This window comes from Trachymyrmex septentrionalis, unplaced genomic scaffold (assembly GCF_001594115.1).
Source record: "Trachymyrmex septentrionalis isolate Tsep2-gDNA-1 unplaced genomic scaffold, Tsep1.0 scaffold14, whole genome shotgun sequence".
In the NCBI taxonomy this organism is placed as follows: domain Eukaryota; kingdom Metazoa; phylum Arthropoda; class Insecta; order Hymenoptera; family Formicidae; genus Trachymyrmex; species Trachymyrmex septentrionalis.
In genome coordinates this window covers 2,194,180-2,217,786 of record NW_017304543.1, presented here as the reverse complement: position 1 = coordinate 2,217,786, position 23,607 = coordinate 2,194,180, and the positions used below count along the sequence as shown (strand labels likewise).

The following is a 23,607-nucleotide window of genomic DNA, read 5'->3' as shown; positions in this document are numbered from 1 at the left end:
ATATATATATATATATGTGTGTGTGTGTGTATACGTCTTACAGAGATTGAAAAAATTAAACAGTTGAAAGAAAACATATTTTTAAAAGACACAGTATTGTATTCCAATTAGGGATTATCCAATAAAAAATCTGTTGCGTCTGTTAAAGGTTAGGTTTACTCACATTTATGTAACTCTTCCTTTTGACGGAAATTATCATAGATATTGGCATATTCCTTGTTTATCTTCAATTCTCCATCGGAGTCGGAGTCATCGCAATTGAATAACGGCATGTTACGAGTCTCTTTCACCAACTTTTAAATTAATTGACGATTGGTCGTGGTGCACAAAACGTGGGTCGTGAGGTGAGCGTCGTGGATGGTTGTGGATTGTCGTATATATGAATTATGTTACGTAGTCATGTATACGTCCGCTTAACCTAGTTTTGGTGAAGCGTGTTTATAATATTTCACGTGGTGTGATTTTATCAATAATTAAATGCTTCCAAAGCTTTGAAGTATATTAAAAATTTTATCGCAAAGATTATTTTATATCGAAGGATATTTACTGAATGAGTAAGGACCCCAATTAACAATTAAATTGTATTTGTTATGATTAATATAATTGAGTTCAATTTATTATTTAATTGTATTTTTGAGTATTGCAGCACATTGTAGTATATTTGTATTTTTTTTTACGTTATTATTTTGTTCTTATAGCTTTAAAAACAGCTTCTTACTATTTTTGTTATATAATTATATTTATTGTAAAGTAATATATATACAGAGCTAGACATGTATTTGAAATATTTTTATTTGAAACAGTATTATTTTATTTGAGACAGTATTAGTAAGACAATTATATTATATTTTGTATTTTGTGTTTGTTCGGAATATATGAAAATATTTTGTATTTTGTATTTCATAGCAACATATAAAAGTATTTTGTATTTTAAAAATTATTTTAAATATTAATATTGATAATCCTTATTGATAAACCTTATTATTTGAATTAAAAGATGCAAAAAACTTTCAATTTCTTTTGATTTTAAATATAAAATATATAATATTTTTATGTGATCCGCTAAAATAAAAAACACAAAATACTTATATTGCAAATAGTGTGTTTTAAATAAAGGTATTTCAAATACATGCCTGGTCCTATATATATATATATTTTTTTTTTGAAGAGAAATATAATAATTACATATATATTAGATTATTTAATAAATTTAATATGATATAATTAATCTGATCAGTTTAATAAGTCTAGGCAGTCATTTCTCCTTTGATGATTATTTATACATGTTTCTACACTTGATGTTACAGGATTGTTTGTAAGTCACAAAAATGGCTTATCTTCTGAATAAGACTTCCATTTTATGGCGACCTGTTTTTCACAAGAATATAATTTCTGGTCCTATTAATAAAAACACTCTTGTGAGAAGTCATGAATATCTTACTAATAAGACAAATGCCTGGGCAGAGCAAAAATATAAACTTAAGGACAATATAAGCAATGGTTATCGACTTGTATATAGGGAACAATCAAATTTGTGTACATTAATTACTTCAACATATCATTTTGGTTGGCTAAGTCTTGCTGCTAGTCTGTTTATTCTGGGATATTTCATCCTGAAACCACCGGTACAGGAAGAAGTAGAGAATACATTATCCGATGACCAATTAATATTAAGGCCTTCTTCTAATTTGGAAAGACTATTGTTGATATTTGGTAGTTGTACTTTAGCAATTATATTCATAGTAGGCAGCAAAACAATTCCGTTCCGAATTTATTATAATTCTGTAGATAAAATATACAAGGCTGTGTTTGTAAACAGAATATTAGGCAAAACACAAATGGAAACTTTTGGCGAAGGTACTGCTGTTCCTGCATTTAATCGTAAAAATCGAAACGGCATATTTTTTAAAATCAATGGCCGTATTATATTACTTGATAAAGAATGTTTCCCAGTGCAAAGCATACGTGAGCGAATGATTTGCAAAACCGAATAGAACTATGTGTATTATATTTATATACTATTGCACTCTGTATATATATCACACAGTAATATTTGTCAATGATATTGTTCTCCTTTTACATCAATAATGTAATTGTAAACAATCATGTAATTGTAAAGATCGAGTTAACATTAATATATCAATATGTGTAAATATTTTTTATGAAATAATATACATATGTATAAAATTAGAACCATCACGCTTTTATTTTTTGTTTCAATTTTTTAAATAGAGATAATTTGTATTGTAAACTGTATGAATTCTGTAAGTTATATATATTTATTTTAATTTCTTCAAATTTCTTTTTTAGATAAAAATATAAATTTTTATATATATTCTTATATTGTACGTATATGTGTAGAGAGAATAAATTTACTATACATATAAAATACTTGTAATATATAAAAGCATTCGGAAGAGAAAAATATTGTAATTGGATACACACACACACATATGAAATAAATAATGATTAATGTTTTGTTTTATTTAAAACGTATAATATAAAAGATATATATACATATACAAAATGAATATTTAGTCGAAAAAAATATAAGACATTTAAAAATTCTGATATATCCTTACAAAGAAGGATAATATACATATTTATATACACTCATTTTTCTTAAATAAGATTATATTTTATTTTTTACATTTCTTAATTTAAGAGATTGATACTCATCAAATTTAAGAAACAATAATTTCAGACTTTGATTTTTAAATTATAGCGTTTTATTTATGTGGACGATGAGATTTCTAATTCTCTTAATTTTACATATGTATTTGCACCATACAAACACTGATATGTAATAAAATGTAATTGTGATAATATTCAATAAAAAGTTTGTCTTAAATGGACGTTTCACAAAAAATTGTTTCCCAGGGATTGCATGTAAAATTTATATTACATTATGTAAAGTAATATAAATTATATTATTTTATGATATCTACTTTATATACAAGCTTGAAATTTCTTATTTAGCTGTAAAATTTGTACACAGGTGCTCTTCGAAGTAATACAACGAATGTAATACAAGCTATCACTGAACAACGCTAAAATATAATATCTTTTTCCTAATATTTTTTTCCACACAATTGTTTTTCAATCTATATACTTGCATACTTGTTCATATGGCAGTTTCTTCAAAATTTGCTTATCTTTTTTGAGTTCAATGTCTATGCTATAGTGCTCTACATGTAATTTTTTCACTATTGCTCTCATACCTTTATGTTTTCCCCAAAGAATAAGAACTTCTTTACCTATCGCAGGAATTACTGTCTCTAAATATTCTTGATCCAGTCGTATAATATGTCCATTAACTTCTTCTGGTGTCTTCAGTTTTACTTTACCAACGAAACCATCTGTTCCAATTGATTGAACAACGCCTTTAGCTTTGTAATATTTGTCACCTAGACTCTTCGTGGTTACTTTAACCATTAAACCTTCCCTAAGCCAACCTTCAGCTGTAGAAGGATCATCGTTACTTTTTAACTTCTTGACAGATTCTGTCTTATTGTCATCAATGGATCTTTTGAGTTTTTCGTTTTTCTCATCGATTGATTTACTTGAAACTGATTTACTTTGGCTATCTTCACTTTTTATCTTTTCCTGCTTTACTTCAAGAACAGGAAGCAATTTTGGTTTTGGTTTTAGCTTTATGTCAAGAACCAAGGGTGTATCATTCTCAGGACGCATCAATGGTGTCTTAGATGTTTCACCCTTCTCATCTTTTGTATCCTGTTTTGCTCTTTCTATTTGCTTGTCAATAAAATCCATCAGTCGTTCCTCATCATCTTTGTCCATTTTTTCCTTCTTCGCTTTTCTTTCCTGTGCTGCAAGTGTCTCAGGATCCCTATCAATATATGTTATATACCAGCCTGAAATAATATAAAATACATTTTTTTAAATTTAAAATTTTATCGATAGATAAATTTGTAATTATCAACAATTATAAATAAATTTTAATAATGTACAAACCTTTTTCAGTTTCGTCGACAACGCACTGTCCAGTACGTCCAAGCCATTTTACAAATGCAGTCAAAGTGAGCCACTGAGTCGCATTCATATGTATATGTCCTCTGTCAGCAATGTATTCTTGGTATACTCGATTTGCTGGTACTCGTCTGGTGCCAAATTGCCTCTTCAATAGATTCAGATATCCCTGTGAAAATTCCCGTGAGAATTGATCCATATATCGATGCGCATTTTCTGCGAACAGCAATAGCTGCCGATGATGTGACTCTGACATTGTGTGACACTTGAATCCATTCTCATCCCGACACTGTTTTTGACACATTTGACAATACCATCTTAACTTCTGCAATCCTTTTGCCTTGATTTTATTAGCGATGTACTTTGGTGTGCCTACTTCATGCTTCCCCATTGTTTATGTTTTATTCTTAGCAGTTTTAACTCAAAGAGAGAGAGAGATTGAAACCTACAATAGAATAATAAATCGAATAATAAATTGTTTTAAATCTAATTCAATCATAAATTAAAAAATATATAATGATAATTTGTTTATAAAAGTTACAAGTATTATTTACAGTTAGAAGAAAGAATAAGAAAAATTCAGCATTTTTATCACATTTTTTTCATCTTAGTATATCGAACTTACAAGCTATTTTCAAAAACTGCCAGAATATTTTCTTACTCAACATGAAAATTTTCTTAAACTGTAAAACAAAATTCCAACAATTTTTACTATCTCCGTTAATTCAGTAATCTCTTTGGATCCAACAATATGTTATAATCAGAGGGGCTAGAGAAAAATCTGAGAGAGGCCATGCCAACCTTCTTCTTGTTACTTGAAATCACCCGTACATTACCGTCAGTACATTTATTTTTAGTTTAGAAATTATGTGACTACATACATTTTCTGACACTATCGATAAAATTGTATCGTCAAAAGTAAATGTGGTTCGTCTCTGTATTAAATCCTCAGGACAGAAACTTACATAAAATATTTAATAAGTTAAGTCAAACAATAAAAACCAATCACATTCGATTACTATTTTAGTTCAGTGATCGTTGTGGATGTGTCCATTGATTCTAGGGAAACGTAATTTAACGTTTATTGTACGTTGGTCATTCTGCCTTCCATCAGCTCCCTCTTTTATCCCTTTCACGATTATCATCGTCCATGATTCTTTTCCTTATTGAAAGAAAACCGATTCAAGATGGTTAGTGAGATCGTGAGATTGTAATCCGAATTTATTTATAACATCAATGGTTAATGTACTCCGATTATTTGATGAAAATTGTGTTATTTTCACAGTCTAATCAATGGCTTATGAATATTATCAAATTTTACTCTCATGAGACAAATTTATGTCACATAACCTTGTATTATCGAACAGAGCATCACAATTGTTGAGTTATAAATTAGACGGAAAATAAAAGGAGATTGTATTTTTGTATAGCAATTCATATCTAGGCAAATAAAACAATATTACATTACAATTAGATTCATAACGACGATTTGTAACTCGTGTAGTCATTTTGTTTTAGACAGTATACAACATGTGAATGTACTTAACATGTATATTGAATTGTTCTAGGCAAAAGTGAAGTGTTCTGAATTAAGGACCAAAGATAAGCGGGAGCTGATGAAGCAGCTCGAACAGCTCAAAACAGAATTGACCACTCTACGAGTGGCCAAAGTGACTGGAGGAGCTGCGTCAAAATTGTCCAAGATGTAAGTTTTCTGATTTTTATAATTCATTACAAATGTCTTAATAGTCTTTCAAATTATGATGTAAATAATTTATAAAATGATAAAATTACATAAAAAAATATTGAACATGCATTTGTTTTTTTGATATTCATACTTTATCTCATTTTATTTAAGATATTAAAAAATTTTGAAATCTATTGAGAAATTTGTTGATATATATCATTTTATATGGATAATATGTAGAAATTAATTTTAATCTGCAATGTTTCTATGAATTTTTCTATTTATTTTATTCTAGTCGTGTCGTGAGGAAAGCTATTGCACGAGTGTATATTATTATGCACCAGAAGCAAAAGGGAAACCTCCGCTTACTTTACAAAAATAAAAAGTACAAGCCCCTTGACTTGAGGCCCAAGAAAACGAGGGCTCTACGTCGCGTTCTTACTCCCTATCAAGCCAGCAGGAAAACTTTGAAGGAGATACGCAAACGCTCTACGTATCCACAGAGAAAATATGCTTTGAAAGCATAGTATGTACATTTTTAATTACTATTCAAAATAAAAATTTCATTAAAATATTGAGTGTTTATTTGCGACAAAATATTGATATTCACAATCTGTTAGCTTTTTGTTAGCTAGGTGCAAGAGAAAACAAAAATTCTATCTGCAAAATTATTCAAGGCACTGTATATTTATAAAATAACTCCCTTCGGATAAAAATCTTACGTCCGTACTTTTACAAGAGATAAATACAGAAGTTTTAGAAAAGTCTAAGAACTCTATATACAAGTATTATTATTCTACATGACTAATTTATATTATATTATAAATTAGTTATAACAAAGATTAAACAAATTTATTATTCATGATTACACGGTAATGAGCCTTCCGGAGCACCATGGACATGGATGAAAATTAGGTTCTATAATACATGTATCTTTACAGTCTTTGATTTCCGTGAGAAGATCAAGAATATCTGATGCAGTTTTATCTTCGATCAATGGTAGTTCTGCATTGTCTTGCTTTTCGTCTTCAGATAGTGTAGGAGCATCGGCATTTGTATCTGTAAAGAGAATACAATCATATATATACACAAGTAGGTGTGTGTATGTGTGTGTGTACATATATATATACATACTTATTTCATCATTCTACAGAGCATATTAATTATAATCAAAATAGATTATAATTAAATTTGAATTTAAAATATAGTCTTCACTCATTTGTATTTGATTCATTAAAAAATTCTAAAGGAGGTAACTGAAGAAAATATTAAGTACAGATAAATTTACCTTTATGACAATTTATTTCTGTAGAATTTATTAGTGTTTCGGGATGTTTTTTAAGCAAGTCGGTAACTAATACTTTTAATTTGTGCAACTGTTCCTGTTGTTGATTACGTTGCTCCATTAATTGACGGAAGGTTTGCTCTCTTTCCTTCCATCTTTCTCCTAGAATTGCTCGTTGCTTTTGATATAAAGTTATGTATTCTCCTATATAAATATATGCGCGTTAATTAGATTTTTTTTTTAATAAAGAATTCAAATATATATGTGTATGTATGTGTGTACATATGTTATGTGAAAAGTAAAAGTTTAAAACAATAATTTGTATAATATTAAATTTAAGATTAAAAATTAATTTTTAAAATAATTACAGTAATATCTAAAAAATTAGTAAAAAGTAGGGCAAAGTTTATGTAATCGAAAGTAGTATAACTTACCTATAGTTTCTGTTTCACCTTGAAGCTGGAGAACAAGATGTTCTAATTTCTGTTTCTCATCAGTTAATTCAGCGACCTTTTCCATTGTTTCCTTAAATCTGTTTTCTAATTTTGTAATAGGCCTAAAATTGTCTGAAATATTTTTATCTTCTGGCAGTGGTGAATTTTGCATTGTTATAATATCATTACAATTTTGCTCATTTTTTGTTATAAGCTGATCTTCATTAACTTTTTCAACTTCTCTGGACAAATGTGTCTCTTGTTGTACTTTAATTTCTAATTCTTTTGCGAGTTCTTCATTTTCACTTTTCAAATCTTCTATATAAATCTGTAATATATAAATTACGAATAATATATAAATAAAGTTATGTTAAATAATGAACTCATAGATTGCATTCTCACGTAAAAAACATGTATGACGATTTTGAATTAATTAAAATTATAAAATTACTAGTTAGTTGAATTACAAATAGTTGAATTACCAAAGCATTTTGTAATTCTTGTTGTAACGTTCGGGCATGGTGAGACTGTGCTTGATAATGCTGCATTTGATCTGCAATTTGAGCATTTTGCAGTTTTTCTTTCTCTAATTCTATTAAAAGTGTTTCCTTTTCTTTTAATTTTTCTTTCAGGTTATCCATTTCCATCTCGATATTATTCAATCTTGCATTTAATTTTCGACCAATATTTCGTTCAGCTTGAAGTTGTTCTGTTAAATCCAATTTAGCATTACTCTAAAAAGAAAATTGTATAAGTTTTTAAAACTAAATAAATTTTTGTAATAAAAAGAAGTATTATAAATTTTTTTAAGTCAAAATATATTAATATTAGATCGATGTATATTATATAAGTATATCACTCTCACAAGAGTAACAAAAGCATTTTCCATTTCAGTTAATTGTTCCTTTAACTGTTGATTTTGTGAAACAGCTCTAGATGCACCAAGTTTTTCACTTTCAAGAGCCTGTACTAATTTTGCTGCATCAGTTCCATCATCTTTCATGTCTCGTAATTCCTGTATTTCTTTTGTTAACATTTCAATCTGCGCATCCTAAAAATCATCTTGTCATTAAAAAACATTTTTCTACTAAGTTGCTGAATTGTTATTTTTTTGTATATATTTTTACTCTGTCAGATAACGCGGTATGAAGGTTTTTATGTTGTGCAGTTAGATCCTCAATGTTTTTCATTAAATTAGTTATTTCATCGTTATGATCTTGCGATGGAAGTATGATTTCACTTTTCTCTCTTTCATGCTGCAATTGTTGTTCTAAATCCGATAAACGTTGTATGTAACTTTTCTCTCTACTTTCTAAATCACTGATTATTTTCTTTCCACTTTCAACCTGCAATTACTCGATATAAAATGACTACTTTTATGAACAGAGTTATGTAAATATTTAATGTACCTCATTAAACAATTTTGCTTGCTGTGCATCTAACTGTCGTACATAATTTTGATATTGTTTACTGGCTTCATCCTTCTCGTTATTTACTAGTTTCAAAGTTTCTCTCATTTGAGCCAACTGTTGTTCTAGTACTGTTACAGTTTGATGCTGGGATTCTAACGTTTGCGATGTATCAGTTAGCTATAATCGATTTATTTACATTAGTTTTAAAATAAAACGATTGTAATTTTCAACAAAAATCGTAAAAAAATTACTTGTTGTATCCTTAATTCATTTAAGGAAAGTAAGACTGCTTTCTCTTGGAATTCTTGTTGCAGAGTAATAAATTCAGTGTTCTTTAAATTTAATTTCTGTTTTAATTCTGATGTTTCCAATTCTAAATCTTCCTTTTCTTTTCTATAGACAAAAATAATTATTCGATTATTTTGTATGATATACATATTTAGAGTCATACATTTATTAAAATTAAATGGCTCCAATATAAATACCTGAGTTCATAATAATTCTTCTCGAGCTCATCATAGACTTGTTGCACTTGTTGAGCGTTTTTCTGAGTGTCAGTAGAATTACTTCGCGTTTGAGTTAATTCTTTTTCAAGCTCGTTAATACGAAGTTGGCTATGTTTTAATTTTCCGCTCATCTCCTCTATCTCTTCTAAACAGCACAGATTCAATTGTGACAATGAGAAAATAACATTTTCGATATTGACAGAACAAATTTTGCCTTTTTCCGAGATTTTATATACAAATTATAATAAATAATAACCTGAATTCTGTTTCGCAGTCTTCTGACTCTGTGCCAAAGCTGCTGTGAGCTCCGCCTTTTCTGCTATCAAGATACCAGTAGTCTGTGCATGAACTTGCAACTGTTCCTTCAGAGGATTTATTTCGCGAACAAGTTTGGCTTCAAATTCAGAATCTTTCGTAGATAGAATTCCTTCCAATTCAGCTACTCTGCTGTGCTATCGTTTTACAGATAACAATGAAATTAGATACAATTCAGTATTCTGTACTTCGATTATGTAGCTTTTAGCGACAGTTTGGTATCATTATGTTATCATTGCGCAACTTTTTTATCATATATATAATATCTGCGTGACAACATAATAGTATCAAATTGTCATTAAGTTACAGAATAAGAATGCACGAGCTGCATATAGTGTTAAAATATACTCACATAACGACTAACTTGAATGTGTAAGTCATTTACAAGTTGTTTCTGTTCTTCCAAACATGAACTTAAAAATTGATTGCGACACTTTACATCGAAATCAAGTGAACTTGGCGGTTCACTGTGATCTATATCATCGGTAAGAACATGAGCAACTTCCGAGGCCATTTCTAATAAATATTCTTTCTGCACCGTTGGTCCATTAGATGCTGTAATATTCAAGTTATATTTCTCATCATTTCCCACATATTGTGAATCTGATTGAAGACGCGAATGTATGGTGTTTTTATTGCCACTTTCATGTAATCCGGTAGTTTCTGGATAATTTTCCAAGGTGGGAAAGCTTTTTTCTGTTACCTCACTATTACTTGTTGCTATTTTAGTTTCAATCATATCTGATAAGTTATTAGCACCATCAAAGTGATTTGTTATATTTTCTTCTTTATGCATAATATCTGTACCATATATATGTTTCTCATATTGTTTTTCTACATATTCCACTTCATTCTGTTTCTTTTGATTATAAAGTTTGTCGACTTCTGCAGTTTGGCAATTTGTTTGGCACTGTCGGAAACATTGTTTAAACATTATACTTCAAAAATACATATTATATTTTAACAGAAACATATAAACTTCTATATTGTTATAGAATAATTACCTGTGATATGGATTCATCCGTAACATTTGTATCTTGTTGTTTATTCAAGGTTTCTTGCACTTGCAATTTCTTTTGCAGTTGGAATTCTTTCAGCTGTAACAACGGTCATAACTTTATTCAAATCCACTGACAAGTAAGATTTTACTATGCTAAAAATTTAATGTCAATACTTTTTAATAAAATATGTTAACATTGTATTCTAACAGCTTATAACATGATAATGTCATTATCATAATTATATCGATAAAGAGTGTTTCGCAGCAAGATTGTATTTGTATTGGAGCGCATTATTCAATATATACGATAATTGTATTGAATGTGACGTGACAGCTGGTTCCAAATGTAGAATTACCTTTTTCTTAGCAGCTAACAGCTTCTCTGTCTTACTCATATTCATTGCAATAGTTTTCGTGGTGAAGGGCTCGTTAAAGGTTACGTCGAATACAAAATCTTCGGAAACACTTTACATTGTCAAGAACAGCGGCAGGATATTGCGTGACGACGATGACAACGTCGTCTAAAAAGGGTTAAGTCACGTCTACTGACGTCTACGTGTACCATATAGTGCCACACCTGTTCCTTGTCACTAAACTGCACTGAAACTTTCTATCTCATTTTATCAAACTGGAAATATATATCTATTTCATTTTAAAGTGCAACAAGTGTAGACTAGTTCAGTTACAAAGGACAGACATGTGTTATGCGCGCGCAGCTTGTCATCGTTCGTGTCACGTGACTTGAGGAAAGGCCTAAAGTGGATGCCTGGATTTTACGTTGTTTTACGTGGAACGTATAATGGTGAATGTAATGTGTTGTGAATGCAATTTGAACGACGAGATGTCAAGACGTACCACTTCATTCGCATGCGATTAAGAAGCGCATTAATTACGTTAATTTCTCACAATTATGAGCACGCAAAATCAGTTGCCAAATCTAGATAAGATCTTCCGAGATGACGATGAGCCTGATTTCGTATCGTCGGGAGGGTACGTATCACTCGTATATTATCGAATATAACTTGCTCAGTGCTAGTACAAGTCTGTTGATTAAGTGATAATTTGTTTCGATTAGTACATTGTCAATTTTTTTTCTTCTAAAATCTAAACATACATTTATTTTTAGATATTAAAATACAACGAAACAATTGCAGTGACTAGTGTTGTTTTAATTAATTCTAATTAATTAATTTTAATTTTTATAGCTTTTATTGCAATTATTCTGCAAATGTTTCTTGTATCATTATTTTATGAACAAACGAAGGGGTGAATTTGTTCTTGTCTATTCTGATTATTTTTGTTTTGCCTTGTATTTATCAGACGATATATTAAATATCTTATACTTTCAGATCTAATCTGGCTGCCATTTTTGGACAACAACCGAAGCTCGAGCCTCATTCTGTTAAACAAGTACCCAAGAAGAGTACTCGATATAACATACAGCAAACTGCACCATCTTCCAAGACAGAAGTGTTGATAGCTAAAGCAGTACATGCTTTCAAATTGTAATTTTGTTAAACATTTTGTTAATTCTGTTAAGAGAAAGAACAACAAAATTATCTCTTTCTTTTTCATCTTATTTATTTTATAATAATGAGTATTAAATGAAATATAATTGAATTTCAGGCAAAATGGTCAATATGCTTGTGTCGGAAAGGTTGGTATGGCGTTGACAGGCAATGTAGCAACAAGAGTATATCAGATAATTTTGTATAAGACTAAGCAAGAATACATATCTGTCGCCACAGTGACACGTGATTTTGTGTATACTGTACAAACGAATAATTACGCTACTTATTATGATAATAACAAAGAAAATTGGTCCATTTTATTTGAGAAGTACGAGCATTACCTAGAGTTCGCAATAGAAGTGGGACTAGCACGCTATTTTGCGTTGCAAGAGAAAGGAGAGAATGTAATCTATCAAGATCTAATGCCAAGCGATAAAGATGTGATCGCGAAAGAGGGAGACAATATATGCATCAAATATTTCGTGGGGACTGAGATTATACAGCCTTTTAAAACAAACTTCGCAATGTCGCAGACAATGACTGTGGAAATATCGACGGATGAGAATTGGGAGAGGATTCTTCTGGGCAGCGGCAAGGGATTGAAAAGAGTTTTATTTTTACCGCCTAGCAAACAGGTAGTTGATCAAATTTTTATAGAATGCCGTATTAAATACGTCCGCAATAATGTCCGCATTAAAAGTTTTACATAGATTAGTTTAGGTCCTGGATTTCCTAAAGAAAGAGATATTATGCTGATAATTGAGATAACCAATATACGGGTACAGGAAGAAAATTCATCGACACCCAAAAACTTAACGAGTGGAAAAGCAGCCATAATATCGAGAATGGCTAAAATGGGTCAGTCTATCTTACCAAAAATGCCTCTACCTTCTACTACTGATTCCGAAGATACTGAGGTACTCAGCTAATATTTTCTATTTCTATTAATAGAGATATCGAATAAAATTTATGATATGTTCAAATTTAAAAGAAGCAATATTGTTTTGTAGGATGATTTACCTCATAAATCTCCTCGTCACAAGAAGGTTAGATACAATTTTAAAATTTCTCCGCGGAAACAAAATTTACATTTTGTTAAAATATTGTATGTTCTGTTAGATCGAACAATCAGAAGGAAATTTGCAAAAGAAGAATTTATCCTTCGCGTCACCAGATGAAAAAGAGGCCACTCAGAAAGCTGTGGAGCCTAAAACTGGAGTGCCTTCTGTAGATTCTAGTACTTATAAGCCATTAATTTCTGCGCAACCATTAACACCACAATGGGCTCCATCATATTTTGCTGTATGATTTAATATATGTTCGTTTTATACTTAATAAATTTATCAGTGCGAGATATGATTGTGAAAGAGGATTAAAATTACAGGGACATTACGTAATGATGGATAATCAGATGTATCCTGTATCGCAGACTGTAAATCGTACAATACCAACTGCTCTGGATCCCGGAATGAATATGTTGCTATCGGAAACGAGAATAGCGAACACGGAAATACGAATGGGAATATCCAAAATATCCGATAATGTTCAGAAATTATTGGATAAGGTATGCATATCGATAAGAGGATGAGATTGCGTTGATTATAAAATTATTACGTATGTAGTTCCATGCACTTGAGCTTCAAAATGTGACAACTCCTACGAACGATAAAGCAACTTTGGATGCTTCTTGGAAAATGCTCTTAGCTCTTAATGAATCTCAAACAGGAATAAAGGTCGAAGAATTATCAAAAAATACTGATAAAGATATGTCAGATGAAAAGATTCGGGAGGCACAAAGCAAAATAAGTTCTTTAGAAAATGATTTAAAACAATCAAAAGGTAATATAATCATCTTAAATAATATATTTAAATAGTAACATTGTTATATTAGAATATAATTTGTGTATGTTTAATATTTATTCAATTATCGAAGCATGTTATTACAGAAGAAAAAGAATCATTGCTTCAAATTAATGAAAATCTGAGTAAGAAACTTCAAGAATTGGAAACAAGACTAACCGATACAAATGACGAGTTGAAGAAAACCAAAGAAGCCTTAGAAGTTACTAAAAATACAATTGCACAGTGTAAAGAAGAAAATATTAGTTTAGAAGATAGACTTTCTAAATGTCATAGAGAGCACGTTCTTCAAGCCGATACAATATCTTGCAAACAAAAAGATGTAATATATTTTCTAAAAAAAAATTTTATTCTTTATCAACTCAATATATATTATTCGTTTACTTTGCAGATTGAGAAGAAAAATAAAGAAATTAAGCAAATAATGAACAAAACGTACCATACATTATCAGAGAAACTTGCGGATGAATCACGTTCTGAATTATCTTTTGATTATGTAAAATCAACTATTGCAAACACAATAAAGGTATGAAATATGTAAAACAAGTACTTAACATGGTATTATTTTTCTAATCTAAAATTTTATGCTTAGCATATTACTTTGCAAGTATTATATGAAGATTCCGATGAAGAGGATAGAGAATCTAAAGTAATTAAAGATGTGAATCCTACAAGTATTAAAACTATTAGTCACCAACAGATTAAGGAACCAAATGAGAAACATATTGAGAAATCACTAAATCCAAACAGTGATAGTGATTTCTCAATAAAATGTACGGAAACTTCACGATCTACTACGGTAATGATCTTTATTTTTATATTTTTAAAAAAATTTTTATATGCATGTTTCTATGAAAATAAATTTTTGAAATCTTTTTTTCATCCTAGATCATGCCTATATTTGAAAATGAACCGCCACCTGTTCCACTTGAGGGCATTGATGAAGTTGATAGCGAGTGATTGATTAATTCCAGTACTGTTTGATTTCTTAATTTATTATTTTATGCTGCAAAAAGTTATTTCATAAAATGTTTCTTATTTTTAATATTAGTTGCATGTATTATGTATATTCTCAATATACATATCCTAATTATTGTGCTATTCCTAATAATTTATAGATGAATGATGAAACTTTTTGTACATTTTAATAAAAAGATATTTTTATTATAAATATATTTGTATTGCATATATACACACACACGCACGCATACACGCACATACGCACACACACATACACACACTCAAATATACATGAGATATTTTATTTTAGCGCTAAATTTATTCTAATAAAATGTGTGCATTTAGAACGACACCATTCACTGAGCGCTCTGAATGTACCTAATGATTAAATATAAGAAAAATAAGTACCTAAATTAAATATAAGAACTTGTAGTACATCAATTCGAAATTTCAAAGACAGCTTATAAAAAATTATTGAAGATAAATTATTAAAGATAAAGGAATTTTTTATTGTAAAATAAAATTTTTATAAAATAAAATTTAAAATCACTAATTACAATTTAGACATTAATAATATTTGTTATTACTGTTTACTAATATATGAAAGACTAATTTCTGCTTTAATTTGTTTTACCTGATCTACCAAATTTTTTATGTTTTTCGCCCTGTAAAAGAAAAAAAAATATACTAAGCAACTAATATACGATAATAATATGATAATAATATAAATTTACAATTGTACATACATATGACAAAGATTCTCTTTTGCCGCTTTTTCTTGATTGTGTGTGAAAACAATTTCTTTCCTCTTTTCATTGAATTCGGTACCATTTGTGTGCACAGTTTGTTGAGCAGATTTTTTCTTGAGCTGTTCAAGTCGAATCTGCATGTCATGTATCTTCATATCCATTTTCTTCAATTCTTCCGCCTCTGCTCGCTCAATAGAAGTCATTAAAGGTTCTTTATAATTTACCAATCTTAGAACTTCTTCTGCTCTGAAAACGTAGAGTGTAATTTGCATTTTATTTTTTTTCACAGTTTAAAAAATTTTTTTTTCTTTTCTCACACACGATGTTTAAATATATTATTTAAATAAATTATATTGTATCTATCATTTGTTTGACATGACACTAAGAGAAAATTATTTTGAAGTAATTAAACACTTACCTACGAGCCAATTCTTTTTGTTTATCATTAATATCTTCATATCGTTCAGCTAAACGTTCAGCGGTTTGTCGCAATTCTTTTTTCGTCTCCATCAAAGTGTCGAGTTCTTTTAATAGATGACTTTTCAAAGCCTTCAAAGCGCGAACCTTCTTGCTAATTTCTTCCCGGACTTTGTCGTGTCGGACAAAGTGTTGAGTACGAAAGATATTTGTGGCGTGATACAACAACTGGAATACAAAAAAAAAACATGTTTTCGATTATTATTAGAGTGTAGTTCTGCTATGTAGTTACTTTTTTATTTTTATAAACTAAACAAAAAGTTTTAGACATTTATATTTATTTCTAAGTAACTAAAAAGATTAGCATTACTTTAATTGTTTGTAACATTTTATATTTATACTTGCCTCTAGAGATTCACTTAAGGACATCGAACGGGATCCTATCTTAGTTATAGGTTGTGATACATCGCGTCTCAGTAATTTCTTAATATATATATCGAATGGCTCCTTATTCACCTTAAAAAATCAACACATATTTTTTTACTATGACTACTTTAATTAAATAATTAATATTTTCTTGCTTTATCCTAAAAGAGAATTGTGTGGAAATCTGAGCAAAAAAGCTAAAAAAGTTTAAAAATAGAAAAATAAAATCAAAATAAAAATATAAGAAGAAAAGTAATATAATAAAGGAAAAAATAAAGAAATTATCTTGATACCAAAGCATTGATACTCGAATCAGATGGTACTATACATTTTATAATATAATATTTATAGAATTTAAGGAATGACGAATGGCTCTATGTAATAGCAATATATTCGTATTTAGATCCTAGGTTTGACTCTGACCGTTATCCTATATATGTTTCGGTTTAATAAAAAATTAATTTGGAAAGATATGGTTATAAAAGAATAATAGATGAATAGTACACATACAACTCGTCTCGACAACATCGTCATTCATTTAATATTCATAATTACCTTTTTCGCAGTATTCATGACTGGTTCTAGCTGCTCAATCCTTGGAAGATAATAAAGGTCTATAACCGAGAGATCGATGACAACGCCTGTGTGTAGCAATGCGATTAGAACACAAGGCTCTTGAAGAAGACCAAAACCTAATATTGGTGTAGTTTCACTTATATTTGTGTGCTTGGTTCTCGTGGAAAACAGGTATTGTAAAACCGATTGGTTTAATAACGATGGTAGATAATTTCCGCTGTTATCTAAGAAAAGAAATAAAAAATTTGTCAGAATATTTAACAAAGACATAGAAGGAAAATCAATTATTTCAATATATATCTCTTTTTCTTTGATCTTGATTTTTACTTTTAATAAAAACTTGATGAAACAAAAAGTTGATTTTAATCAATTTTTTATTAGATATGTGTGGAAAAAAATTGTTTATTGAAATTCACACAAATGAGAATGTTTTTATGATTTTATAATAAAGCTCCCGAAGTAACAGATACTAATTTTCCTTCTACACATTCTTTTCTTTTAATATAACACAAATATACTTGCCATATATTAATTCCTCCAGTTGAGAAACCATCGGTAAACTCACCATATGAATCCCAGCATTGTGAGAGCAAAAATATCTAATACAATTAAGCATTGATAAAGTTAATTTTGTTTAATCAATAATCAAGTGCAATGTGAATTCCTTTAGAAATATCGCTCTTTTCGTCGTGAAAAGAAAGGAATCAATTTTTAATTAATGATTAATCAAGTCTTGACTGAATTACGGCGAAAAAAGTTGCGATAGTTCTGAAATATCTCATATGCACGTTTTCTTCGATTAATAACCTCGATTTGTTGCCCTTATCGTAGTGAAGATGAATGGGACAATTATATTTCTTATCATCATCCGTAAAGAGAAGACCCAGTTCCAGTTCGACGCATTCGTAAACGTAAAGCGCATCATCCGGCGTGTGAAGACTATAGTTTGAACCATATTGCGACCAAGTCTGGGAGGAGAGAGAGAGAGAGAGAGAGAGAGAAAAGGAGAAGTAATTTTTTAATTCGTTCTTTTCTTAAATAATTATTTCTGTAAATTTGTCTTCACGTTTTCGATTAATAATATGGAAAGGGTAGCAAAAAAAGTCCGCGTGATATATATCGTGACACATGAAATACACAAAGAGTTCTGCAATATTTATTATACGTCATACCTTTCTGTCGTCGTCATCGTCGTCCAATATTTCGCGCAACAGTATCGCGTGATAAATCTTTCCGGTGCACATGGCGACGACCACTATCGGCGGGGTAGTTTGCAAGCACATGATAGAGCATGAATCTATCCCGTAATTATCATCGGTCGACGGATACATGGACAGCGAACCTAATACCACTGGATTCTCGCAGCTGACAACAGTTAAAACCACAATCAAATACGAAAATAGACGCTATTATTGATACAAGTGAAAATAATTCTGAAATCGTTAATAGTGTATTTTTCTGCTAAAAATTACGTAAGATGTGCTTAATTTCTCTTGATTTATATATATAAAAACATTTTGTTCATACTTTTCTAATAAAACGTTTCCACGAACAATTAATACTTCGCCGTTTCCACGGAGCACCAAGATCGGCCATTCGATCTGATTCCAATCTATTGTTTCCTTTATCTGAAAGTTATTAGGAATATTTTACAATAGCACTAATATTAATAATACGTCATAATAATAAATTAAGAGTATTACGAATATAATAATAAATTATGTATAAATCTGAAGTTCAATAGTAAAAATCTCGGCGATGATTCAATTTATTTTGTAAAAATCAAAAGAGAGAAAAAAGAAAGCTATCATCGAATTTAGAAGCAAGATTTGTTTTTAGTAAATTTTAATAAACTTTGAATTTTTGAAGATATTTATGTTTAGAGCGAATCTTCGTCAGAATATATTCATTTTGGATTTTCAAATTGTAGCTGTATCTAGTTATTATTGAAAAATTTTTAAATGTTGCGATCAGGATAAGAATTTTAGAAACGGAATGTGTTGTTTTGAGTTCACAAATTTATTATAAAACTCGTTAAACAACAATTGTATAGGAAAATAAAATTTTATATTTTTAACATGTACATAGCAAATTTGACGCGTTATTCTTCTACAATTAATCAAAAAGTAAATCATTAACAAACAGATAAAATACGTTATGTATGATTGAAACAAATATCTTAGAGAGGAAATATGTTGTTTGGAATCACAAAGTTGTGGGCTTGTACCTCGTCAGTGTTCTTATTGACGAACATTTCTGGTTTCCTTAGAGTAGGAGTGGCGAAATCGAAATCCACTGCAGTTTCGCCGAGGGAAGTAAAATCCGGGATCTTCGAGGGCGAGCTCGATGGTGCGCGGCCGACTTTCCAGCATTTTACGAGTCTTGGTGCATCGCCCAGGTCGCATTCATATAAACTGCGGTGAAGTTAAGTGTAGCTTAAGGTCAGTCCGACGACATTTTTAAAGACTCTTCGGCGTGCCGCGTAAAGCCTTCTAAAGTTTAGTTTTGCATAAATGTTTCCCGTACTTTTAAACCCTAGTCTAACGCGAGGAAGAGCTAAAGAAGGCGAATTTGAGTTTATAAGTTACGCAGTTTTTCCAAAGTTTCATAGTTTTCTGTAATTATAGTAGTATTCCTAAGATTGAGAGGATACTTTTTTTGCGGTTGAAAAGTGAGAGATTTTCATCTTAAAGTATTATATATACATAGACGTTCGATTGACTGAGGATTTCGATTGATTCGTGCTAATAAGTAATTATGTAAATATGCATTTCGATTAAATAATTAATGCAATTCAAATTAAAGACGTTTCAGTTGAATAATTCCAGTCGGACACTTTTCTTAATTATTGAAAAGAATCAATTATGTAAGTTAAAATAAAGTCACAAATGGCACATTTTTTTACACTTAATTACCGGAAAGAATTTTCAGATGTCAAAACCAGTAGATGTGAGTCGTTCGTAGAACCAGGATGCCATCGCGTTCGTTGAATCTCCGTGGTTACCCCAAAGTCGCCAAAATTATGATTCCTGCGATTAGAAAATACAAATAACGAGATACAATATCTGGTTTGAGATATAACATCCACTTCAATTGATAAATTCATAAAAGTTATAATTTAATACATATAATTTGTAATATTTAATAACACAGAAGTGAAATTAAAGTTTGAAACAAAAGAATATTTTTAATATGTATACGATATCTTGAATTTCTTGGCAATATTTAATACAGTTAAGTAATAATTAATATAATATATTAATCGTTCATTCGCGACTCTATGATTAAATAATAATTACTAAAGATATAAGAAAATTAAATTCCATAATGTAATGTGTAATGCGCAACAACACTACGTTATATTTTCTACGTTTATATTTTCATTATAATTTATTAAAAAAAAGAATAAATTATGATTCGTTATGCATGATTGAAACAAAAAGAATGAACGTGGATGAAGTTCCACAAATATGAGACATCGATCCAAGCTGGAGTTGCGCCTAAGCAAGGAGAGGCGCGTTCGGCCGCGCGGATGAGCATTAATGGCTTTATAATCTAATGAATTTTTAGGATGAGCATCGGGAAGGACGAGCGGAAAATCCAGATAGGTTTTTCCCCGGGATTTATTGCCGAGAAAGAAAAGATGAGAGAAACGAGGAGGAGAGCACCCGTCGCTCTTATCTCCCGTTTGTCGGCGCCTTCCGACCGATGACCAACAAACCAAGAGTCAAGCTTACAGATTTATCCGCGTGAAGATAACAATGATTATTTGACTCCGAGGAAATATATTCGAATCTCTAGATTCCGAGATAGATTCCATTCTCTTCGTTTTCATATCTCAGCTTTTTCCCACTTTATTTTCAAGGAGTCTTTCCAGAGAAGTTATTTTATGTCTCTATACGTAAATTTTGCCAAGCATTTTTAATATGAAAGATGCTAGAATGTTGATATCCTCAAATTTATTATTCTTAAAGTGCTGTTATCTTTACGCTGTCTGGATGATTTTTTGGATTGAGTGATCGTTTAGTCTTTTTCCGGAAGACAACTACGCTTCGTTTAGTTATAATCCTGATGCGCAGAGTTCATAATCGTTTGCGCTCTACGTGAACGTTATTATTTAATTCGTCCATTTACGGAAAAAAGTTACGAAATTCGTCTCGGAATCTTAAATGAGGGCGGACGAGCAACGCGACGGCCGCAGCGGAAGCGGCAGTGACTTAAACGCAATAACGAGTAATATGCAGGGAAGTTCCTGGAATAAAATGATACGACACCGTGTAAGATCTACTTTGAAGTCAGGTCCGTGCCGTTCTTTGTACAAATTGCGAGAAAAGCGCAGCGCAAAAAGCCCGTCCACTGCCACCGGGGTTAATACGTTTACGTAGGAAAATTATTTTTAATTTTTCTAGACGTGCCTTGGACGAGAGAGAGAGAGAGAGAGAGAGAGAGAGAGAGAGAGAGAGAGAGAGAGATGGACAGAGGTGAGGTCGGGACATGAGGGTGTGGCAGAATGCGCGGCACTGCCGTGTAAGAATTTCTTAATTAGATTCGAGCAGCTGCGTGGTCTTTCATTCTTTTGTTTTCGACGAAAAATTTCTGGTAAATCGCGACGGCGATGCCCGGATCCGGCCACGTGACAAGGAATTTGCACTTTATTAAGTATTTTTATCGATTTAAACTTCGCATGTTGCTTTGATATTTTTTTTTTCTTTATCGTTTCAATAAAGCAGCATTCTGCATGTATCATTGTTTGAGAACAAATTAATTTCTTAATTTATTTAAATAGATTTATTGATTTTAATATAAAAATTCGAGTTTGAATAAAAGTCTAAAAATTGATATCACTTCTACCTTAATTAAATTAATTTGAAAAAGCGATTGTTAAAAATCGAACGTGTGTTGTCGATTTCTTCAATTTTTAACTCGAAATTTTTTAACAGACGACAAAACGGTGCTTTAGGAAAAAGATAGAAAAACATAATAAAGTATTACCCTGATTTTATACATTTTTATTACAGTGCCTTCATAAAAAATACGTAATATCACGATCTTAGATAACAGTATGCCTATTTCATTTAATATAAATGATCAGAAAATGGATATTTATGATGTGCTCTCTTCAAATCTTTTTTCGGTGCCAGCGTCAACGAATATCGAATACATAACGGGGGGGTTGCGAGCACCCTTAAATGCGTTGGTCCTGTTGCCATTCATTTTATTTAGGAATATTCAACGCCATCGAACGCGGAGCATCTCCGCGGGTAATCAAGACAGCTTAATACCTATCAGAATACGCGCGCGGGCGCGCTCGGGCACGCGTGCGAAGGGGTAGGCATAAATTCTGATAATTCCGAAATTGTGACAGAACGAAGAAAAATTCCCGGGAGAGGTCGCGGTGAAAAGTGCGAATAAATCGTTGCGTATGCCTTTGTCAACGAAACGGTGGCGAGTCGGGCGGACACAGGAGGGTTGGAGTCACGAGGGTGAGAGTCACTACCACCAGCCATCACCACCACTACTACCACCATCACTATCGCCACCACCACCGTCGTGTGTCTGGCCCTTTTTTTCACCCTTCCCCTCCCCCCCCTCTCCTCCCTCCGTCCCCTTCACTCCTCTATCTCTTCTACGTCCTGCCCGTATCTCTCTCTCTCTCTCTCTCTCTCTCTCTCTCTCTCTCTCTCTCTCTCTCTCTCTCCCGTTTCCACTCTCCCATTCTCCTCTTTACCGGTGCGTGCGTACATTTTTATCAATTATTAAGAACTCCTGGCGCTTGTGCTGGTGGCCGTGTCGCCGTTCTGCGCGGGACGTATGTACTAACGGGGGTGTATATCCCAGAGAACGTTGTGTGCCGGTGATACCCGATGCCCACTGTCTTTTTCTCTCCGGGTGCGGGGCCTTTTGCTCGCTTTTTCTGGCATGCCGCGGACATTAATAACGGCCACGGGCTAACCACCGCCGTCAACCCCCTCGGCAACGTTACCGTGTCCAGCCGCGGAAAGTGCGAGAGTAATAATAAAATATACGAAATGTAGGCGAGAGAGCATCGCTGCGCGGAGCGCGAGCGGGCGACGGTCGCGCTGAGGCCGACAAAACAAACGTCGCGACGTTACGGTGTACCTTTCATTGTCCGCGAAGGTACGCGGATCTCCTCGCGTTATAATAATTTAGAGCGACGCTGCGAGCCCTGATTTTAGCTTAATAGAACGCCGCGCCGCGCCGGCCGGTTCGGCCGACTTGTCACGCCGACTGTGCCGCGTTGTTTCTCGCGAGATTGTCATTATTCTCGTGAACCGGAATTTCAACCCTCTGAGGACACAAAATTATAACGATTTATGCAGAGTATAGAGACAATTTGGTAACTCGAGATTGATATAGTGGCGCAAATAATTTTCGACGTAGTTGCTTATATTTATAATTACTTTATGAATATGATGTACATTTTTTGCGCATTTCAATTACTTCCATCCAACTCAATA

The 23,607-nt window shown here is 31.6% G+C and overlaps 7 protein-coding genes across 8 annotated transcripts in view; 3 read left to right on the top strand and 4 right to left on the bottom strand.

The window, feature by feature from the left end:
• LOC108745434 (protein KRI1 homolog) overlaps window positions 1–408 on the bottom strand; it is a 3,755-nt gene extending 3,347 nt beyond the window's left edge. The window contains exon 1 of the mRNA XM_018481591.1: window positions 164–408. Coding sequence (XP_018337093.1) covers window positions 164–272 — 109 coding nt within the window. The 5' untranslated portion in view covers window positions 273–408. The remainder of the gene's footprint in view (window positions 1–163) is intronic.
• A 95-nt stretch (window positions 409–503) lies between these two features.
• LOC108745491 lies at window positions 504–2,040 on the top strand. Its single transcript, XM_018481670.1, has 2 exons — window positions 504–554; window positions 1,308–2,040. Exon 2 carries the CDS (start codon window positions 1,329–1,331, stop codon window positions 1,992–1,994), a length of 666 nt encoding a protein of 221 aa, XP_018337172.1. The 5' UTR covers window positions 504–554; window positions 1,308–1,328; the 3' UTR covers window positions 1,995–2,040.
• Window positions 2,041–2,978: 938 nt separating this feature from the next.
• On the bottom strand, window positions 2,979–4,748 carry LOC108745469 (DNA/RNA-binding protein KIN17). 2 transcript variants are annotated; one of them, XM_018481636.1, is made up of 3 exons: window positions 4,616–4,748; window positions 3,976–4,435; window positions 2,979–3,875 (listed from the first exon to the last, which is right to left on the bottom strand). In XM_018481636.1, the coding sequence occupies exons 2-3, from the start codon at window positions 4,379–4,381 to the stop codon at window positions 3,100–3,102; spliced, it is 1,182 nt and encodes a 393-aa protein (XP_018337138.1). In that variant the 5' UTR covers window positions 4,382–4,435; window positions 4,616–4,748; the 3' UTR covers window positions 2,979–3,099. The 2 variants fall into 2 exon arrangements, with proteins under 2 accessions (XP_018337138.1, XP_018337139.1); XM_018481637.1 differs by having other exon boundaries at window positions 4,652–4,748.
• Window positions 4,749–5,107: 359 nt separating this feature from the next.
• On the top strand, window positions 5,108–6,249 carry LOC108745462 (60S ribosomal protein L35). The gene is made up of 3 exons (XM_018481625.1): window positions 5,108–5,180; window positions 5,559–5,695; window positions 5,973–6,249. The coding sequence occupies exons 1-3, from the start codon at window positions 5,178–5,180 to the stop codon at window positions 6,202–6,204; spliced, it is 372 nt and encodes a 123-aa protein (XP_018337127.1). The 5' UTR covers window positions 5,108–5,177; the 3' UTR covers window positions 6,205–6,249.
• Window positions 6,250–6,349: 100 nt separating this feature from the next.
• Window positions 6,350–11,154, bottom strand: LOC108745419 (golgin subfamily A member 2-like). The gene is made up of 13 exons (XM_018481561.1): window positions 10,986–11,154; window positions 10,634–10,726; window positions 9,982–10,539; window positions 9,571–9,766; window positions 9,294–9,459; window positions 9,060–9,201; window positions 8,806–8,985; window positions 8,524–8,742; window positions 8,262–8,447; window positions 7,879–8,130; window positions 7,397–7,724; window positions 6,966–7,166; window positions 6,350–6,736 (listed from the first exon to the last, which is right to left on the bottom strand). Exons 1-13 carry the CDS (start codon window positions 11,028–11,030, stop codon window positions 6,543–6,545), a joined length of 2,760 nt encoding a protein of 919 aa, XP_018337063.1. The 5' UTR covers window positions 11,031–11,154; the 3' UTR covers window positions 6,350–6,542.
• A 385-nt stretch (window positions 11,155–11,539) lies between these two features.
• LOC108745444 (FK506-binding protein 15) lies at window positions 11,540–15,005 on the top strand. Its single transcript, XM_018481604.1, has 12 exons — window positions 11,540–11,619; window positions 11,979–12,134; window positions 12,256–12,775; window positions 12,851–13,057; window positions 13,151–13,186; window positions 13,260–13,442; window positions 13,525–13,704; window positions 13,763–13,979; window positions 14,087–14,322; window positions 14,392–14,526; window positions 14,593–14,799; window positions 14,889–15,005. Exons 1-12 carry the CDS (start codon window positions 11,540–11,542, stop codon window positions 14,958–14,960), a joined length of 2,229 nt encoding a protein of 742 aa, XP_018337106.1. The 3' UTR covers window positions 14,961–15,005.
• Window positions 15,006–15,543: 538 nt separating this feature from the next.
• LOC108745402 (nuclear pore complex protein Nup88) overlaps window positions 15,544–23,607 on the bottom strand; it is a 71,453-nt gene continuing 63,389 nt past the window's right edge. The window contains exons 3-13 of the mRNA XM_018481540.1: window positions 20,044–20,157; window positions 19,356–19,542; window positions 18,656–18,756; window positions 18,301–18,493; window positions 17,936–18,096; window positions 17,651–17,727; window positions 17,108–17,352; window positions 16,532–16,642; window positions 16,128–16,354; window positions 15,707–15,955; window positions 15,544–15,625 (exon numbers count right to left, since the gene is read on the bottom strand). Of these exons, the coding sequence (XP_018337042.1) occupies window positions 15,544–15,625; window positions 15,707–15,955; window positions 16,128–16,354; window positions 16,532–16,642; window positions 17,108–17,352; window positions 17,651–17,727; window positions 17,936–18,096; window positions 18,301–18,493; window positions 18,656–18,756; window positions 19,356–19,542; window positions 20,044–20,157 (1,747 nt within the window). The remainder of the gene's footprint in view (window positions 15,626–15,706; window positions 15,956–16,127; window positions 16,355–16,531; window positions 16,643–17,107; window positions 17,353–17,650; window positions 17,728–17,935; window positions 18,097–18,300; window positions 18,494–18,655; window positions 18,757–19,355; window positions 19,543–20,043; window positions 20,158–23,607) is intronic.

Bases quoted from the DNA above. Each gene is read 5' to 3' on its own strand.
- LOC108745462 (XM_018481625.1), top strand. The intron at 5,696-5,972 runs GTAAGTTTTCTG...ATTTTATTCTAG, and splicing joins GCGTCAAAATTGTCCAAGAT to TCGTGTCGTGAGGAAAGCTA.
- LOC108745419 (XM_018481561.1), bottom strand. From the start codon at position 11,030: ATGAATATGAGTAAGACAGAGAAGCTGTTAGCTGCTAAGAAAAAG. The intron at 9,767-9,981 runs GTGAGTATATTT...GTAAAACGATAG, and splicing joins ACATTCAAGTTAGTCGTTAT to CACAGCAGAGTAGCTGAATT. The intron at 6,737-6,965 runs GTAAATTTATCT...TTCTCTTTACAG, and splicing joins AGAAATAAATTGTCATAAAG to ATACAAATGCCGATGCTCCT.
- LOC108745469 (XM_018481636.1), bottom strand. From the start codon at position 4,381: ATGGGGAAGCATGAAGTAGGCACACCAAAGTACATCGCTAATAAAATC. The intron at 3,876-3,975 runs GTTTGTACATTA...ATATTATTTCAG, and splicing joins TGTCGACGAAACTGAAAAAG to GCTGGTATATAACATATATT.
- LOC108745491 (XM_018481670.1), top strand. From the start codon at position 1,329: ATGGCTTATCTTCTGAATAAGACTTCCATTTTATGGCGACCTGTTTTT.
- LOC108745444 (XM_018481604.1), top strand. From the start codon at position 11,540: ATGAGCACGCAAAATCAGTTGCCAAATCTAGATAAGATCTTCCGAGAT. The intron at 13,058-13,150 runs GTACTCAGCTAA...ATTGTTTTGTAG, and splicing joins CTGATTCCGAAGATACTGAG to GATGATTTACCTCATAAATC. The intron at 13,443-13,524 runs GTATGATTTAAT...TTAAAATTACAG, and splicing joins GGGCTCCATCATATTTTGCT to GGACATTACGTAATGATGGA.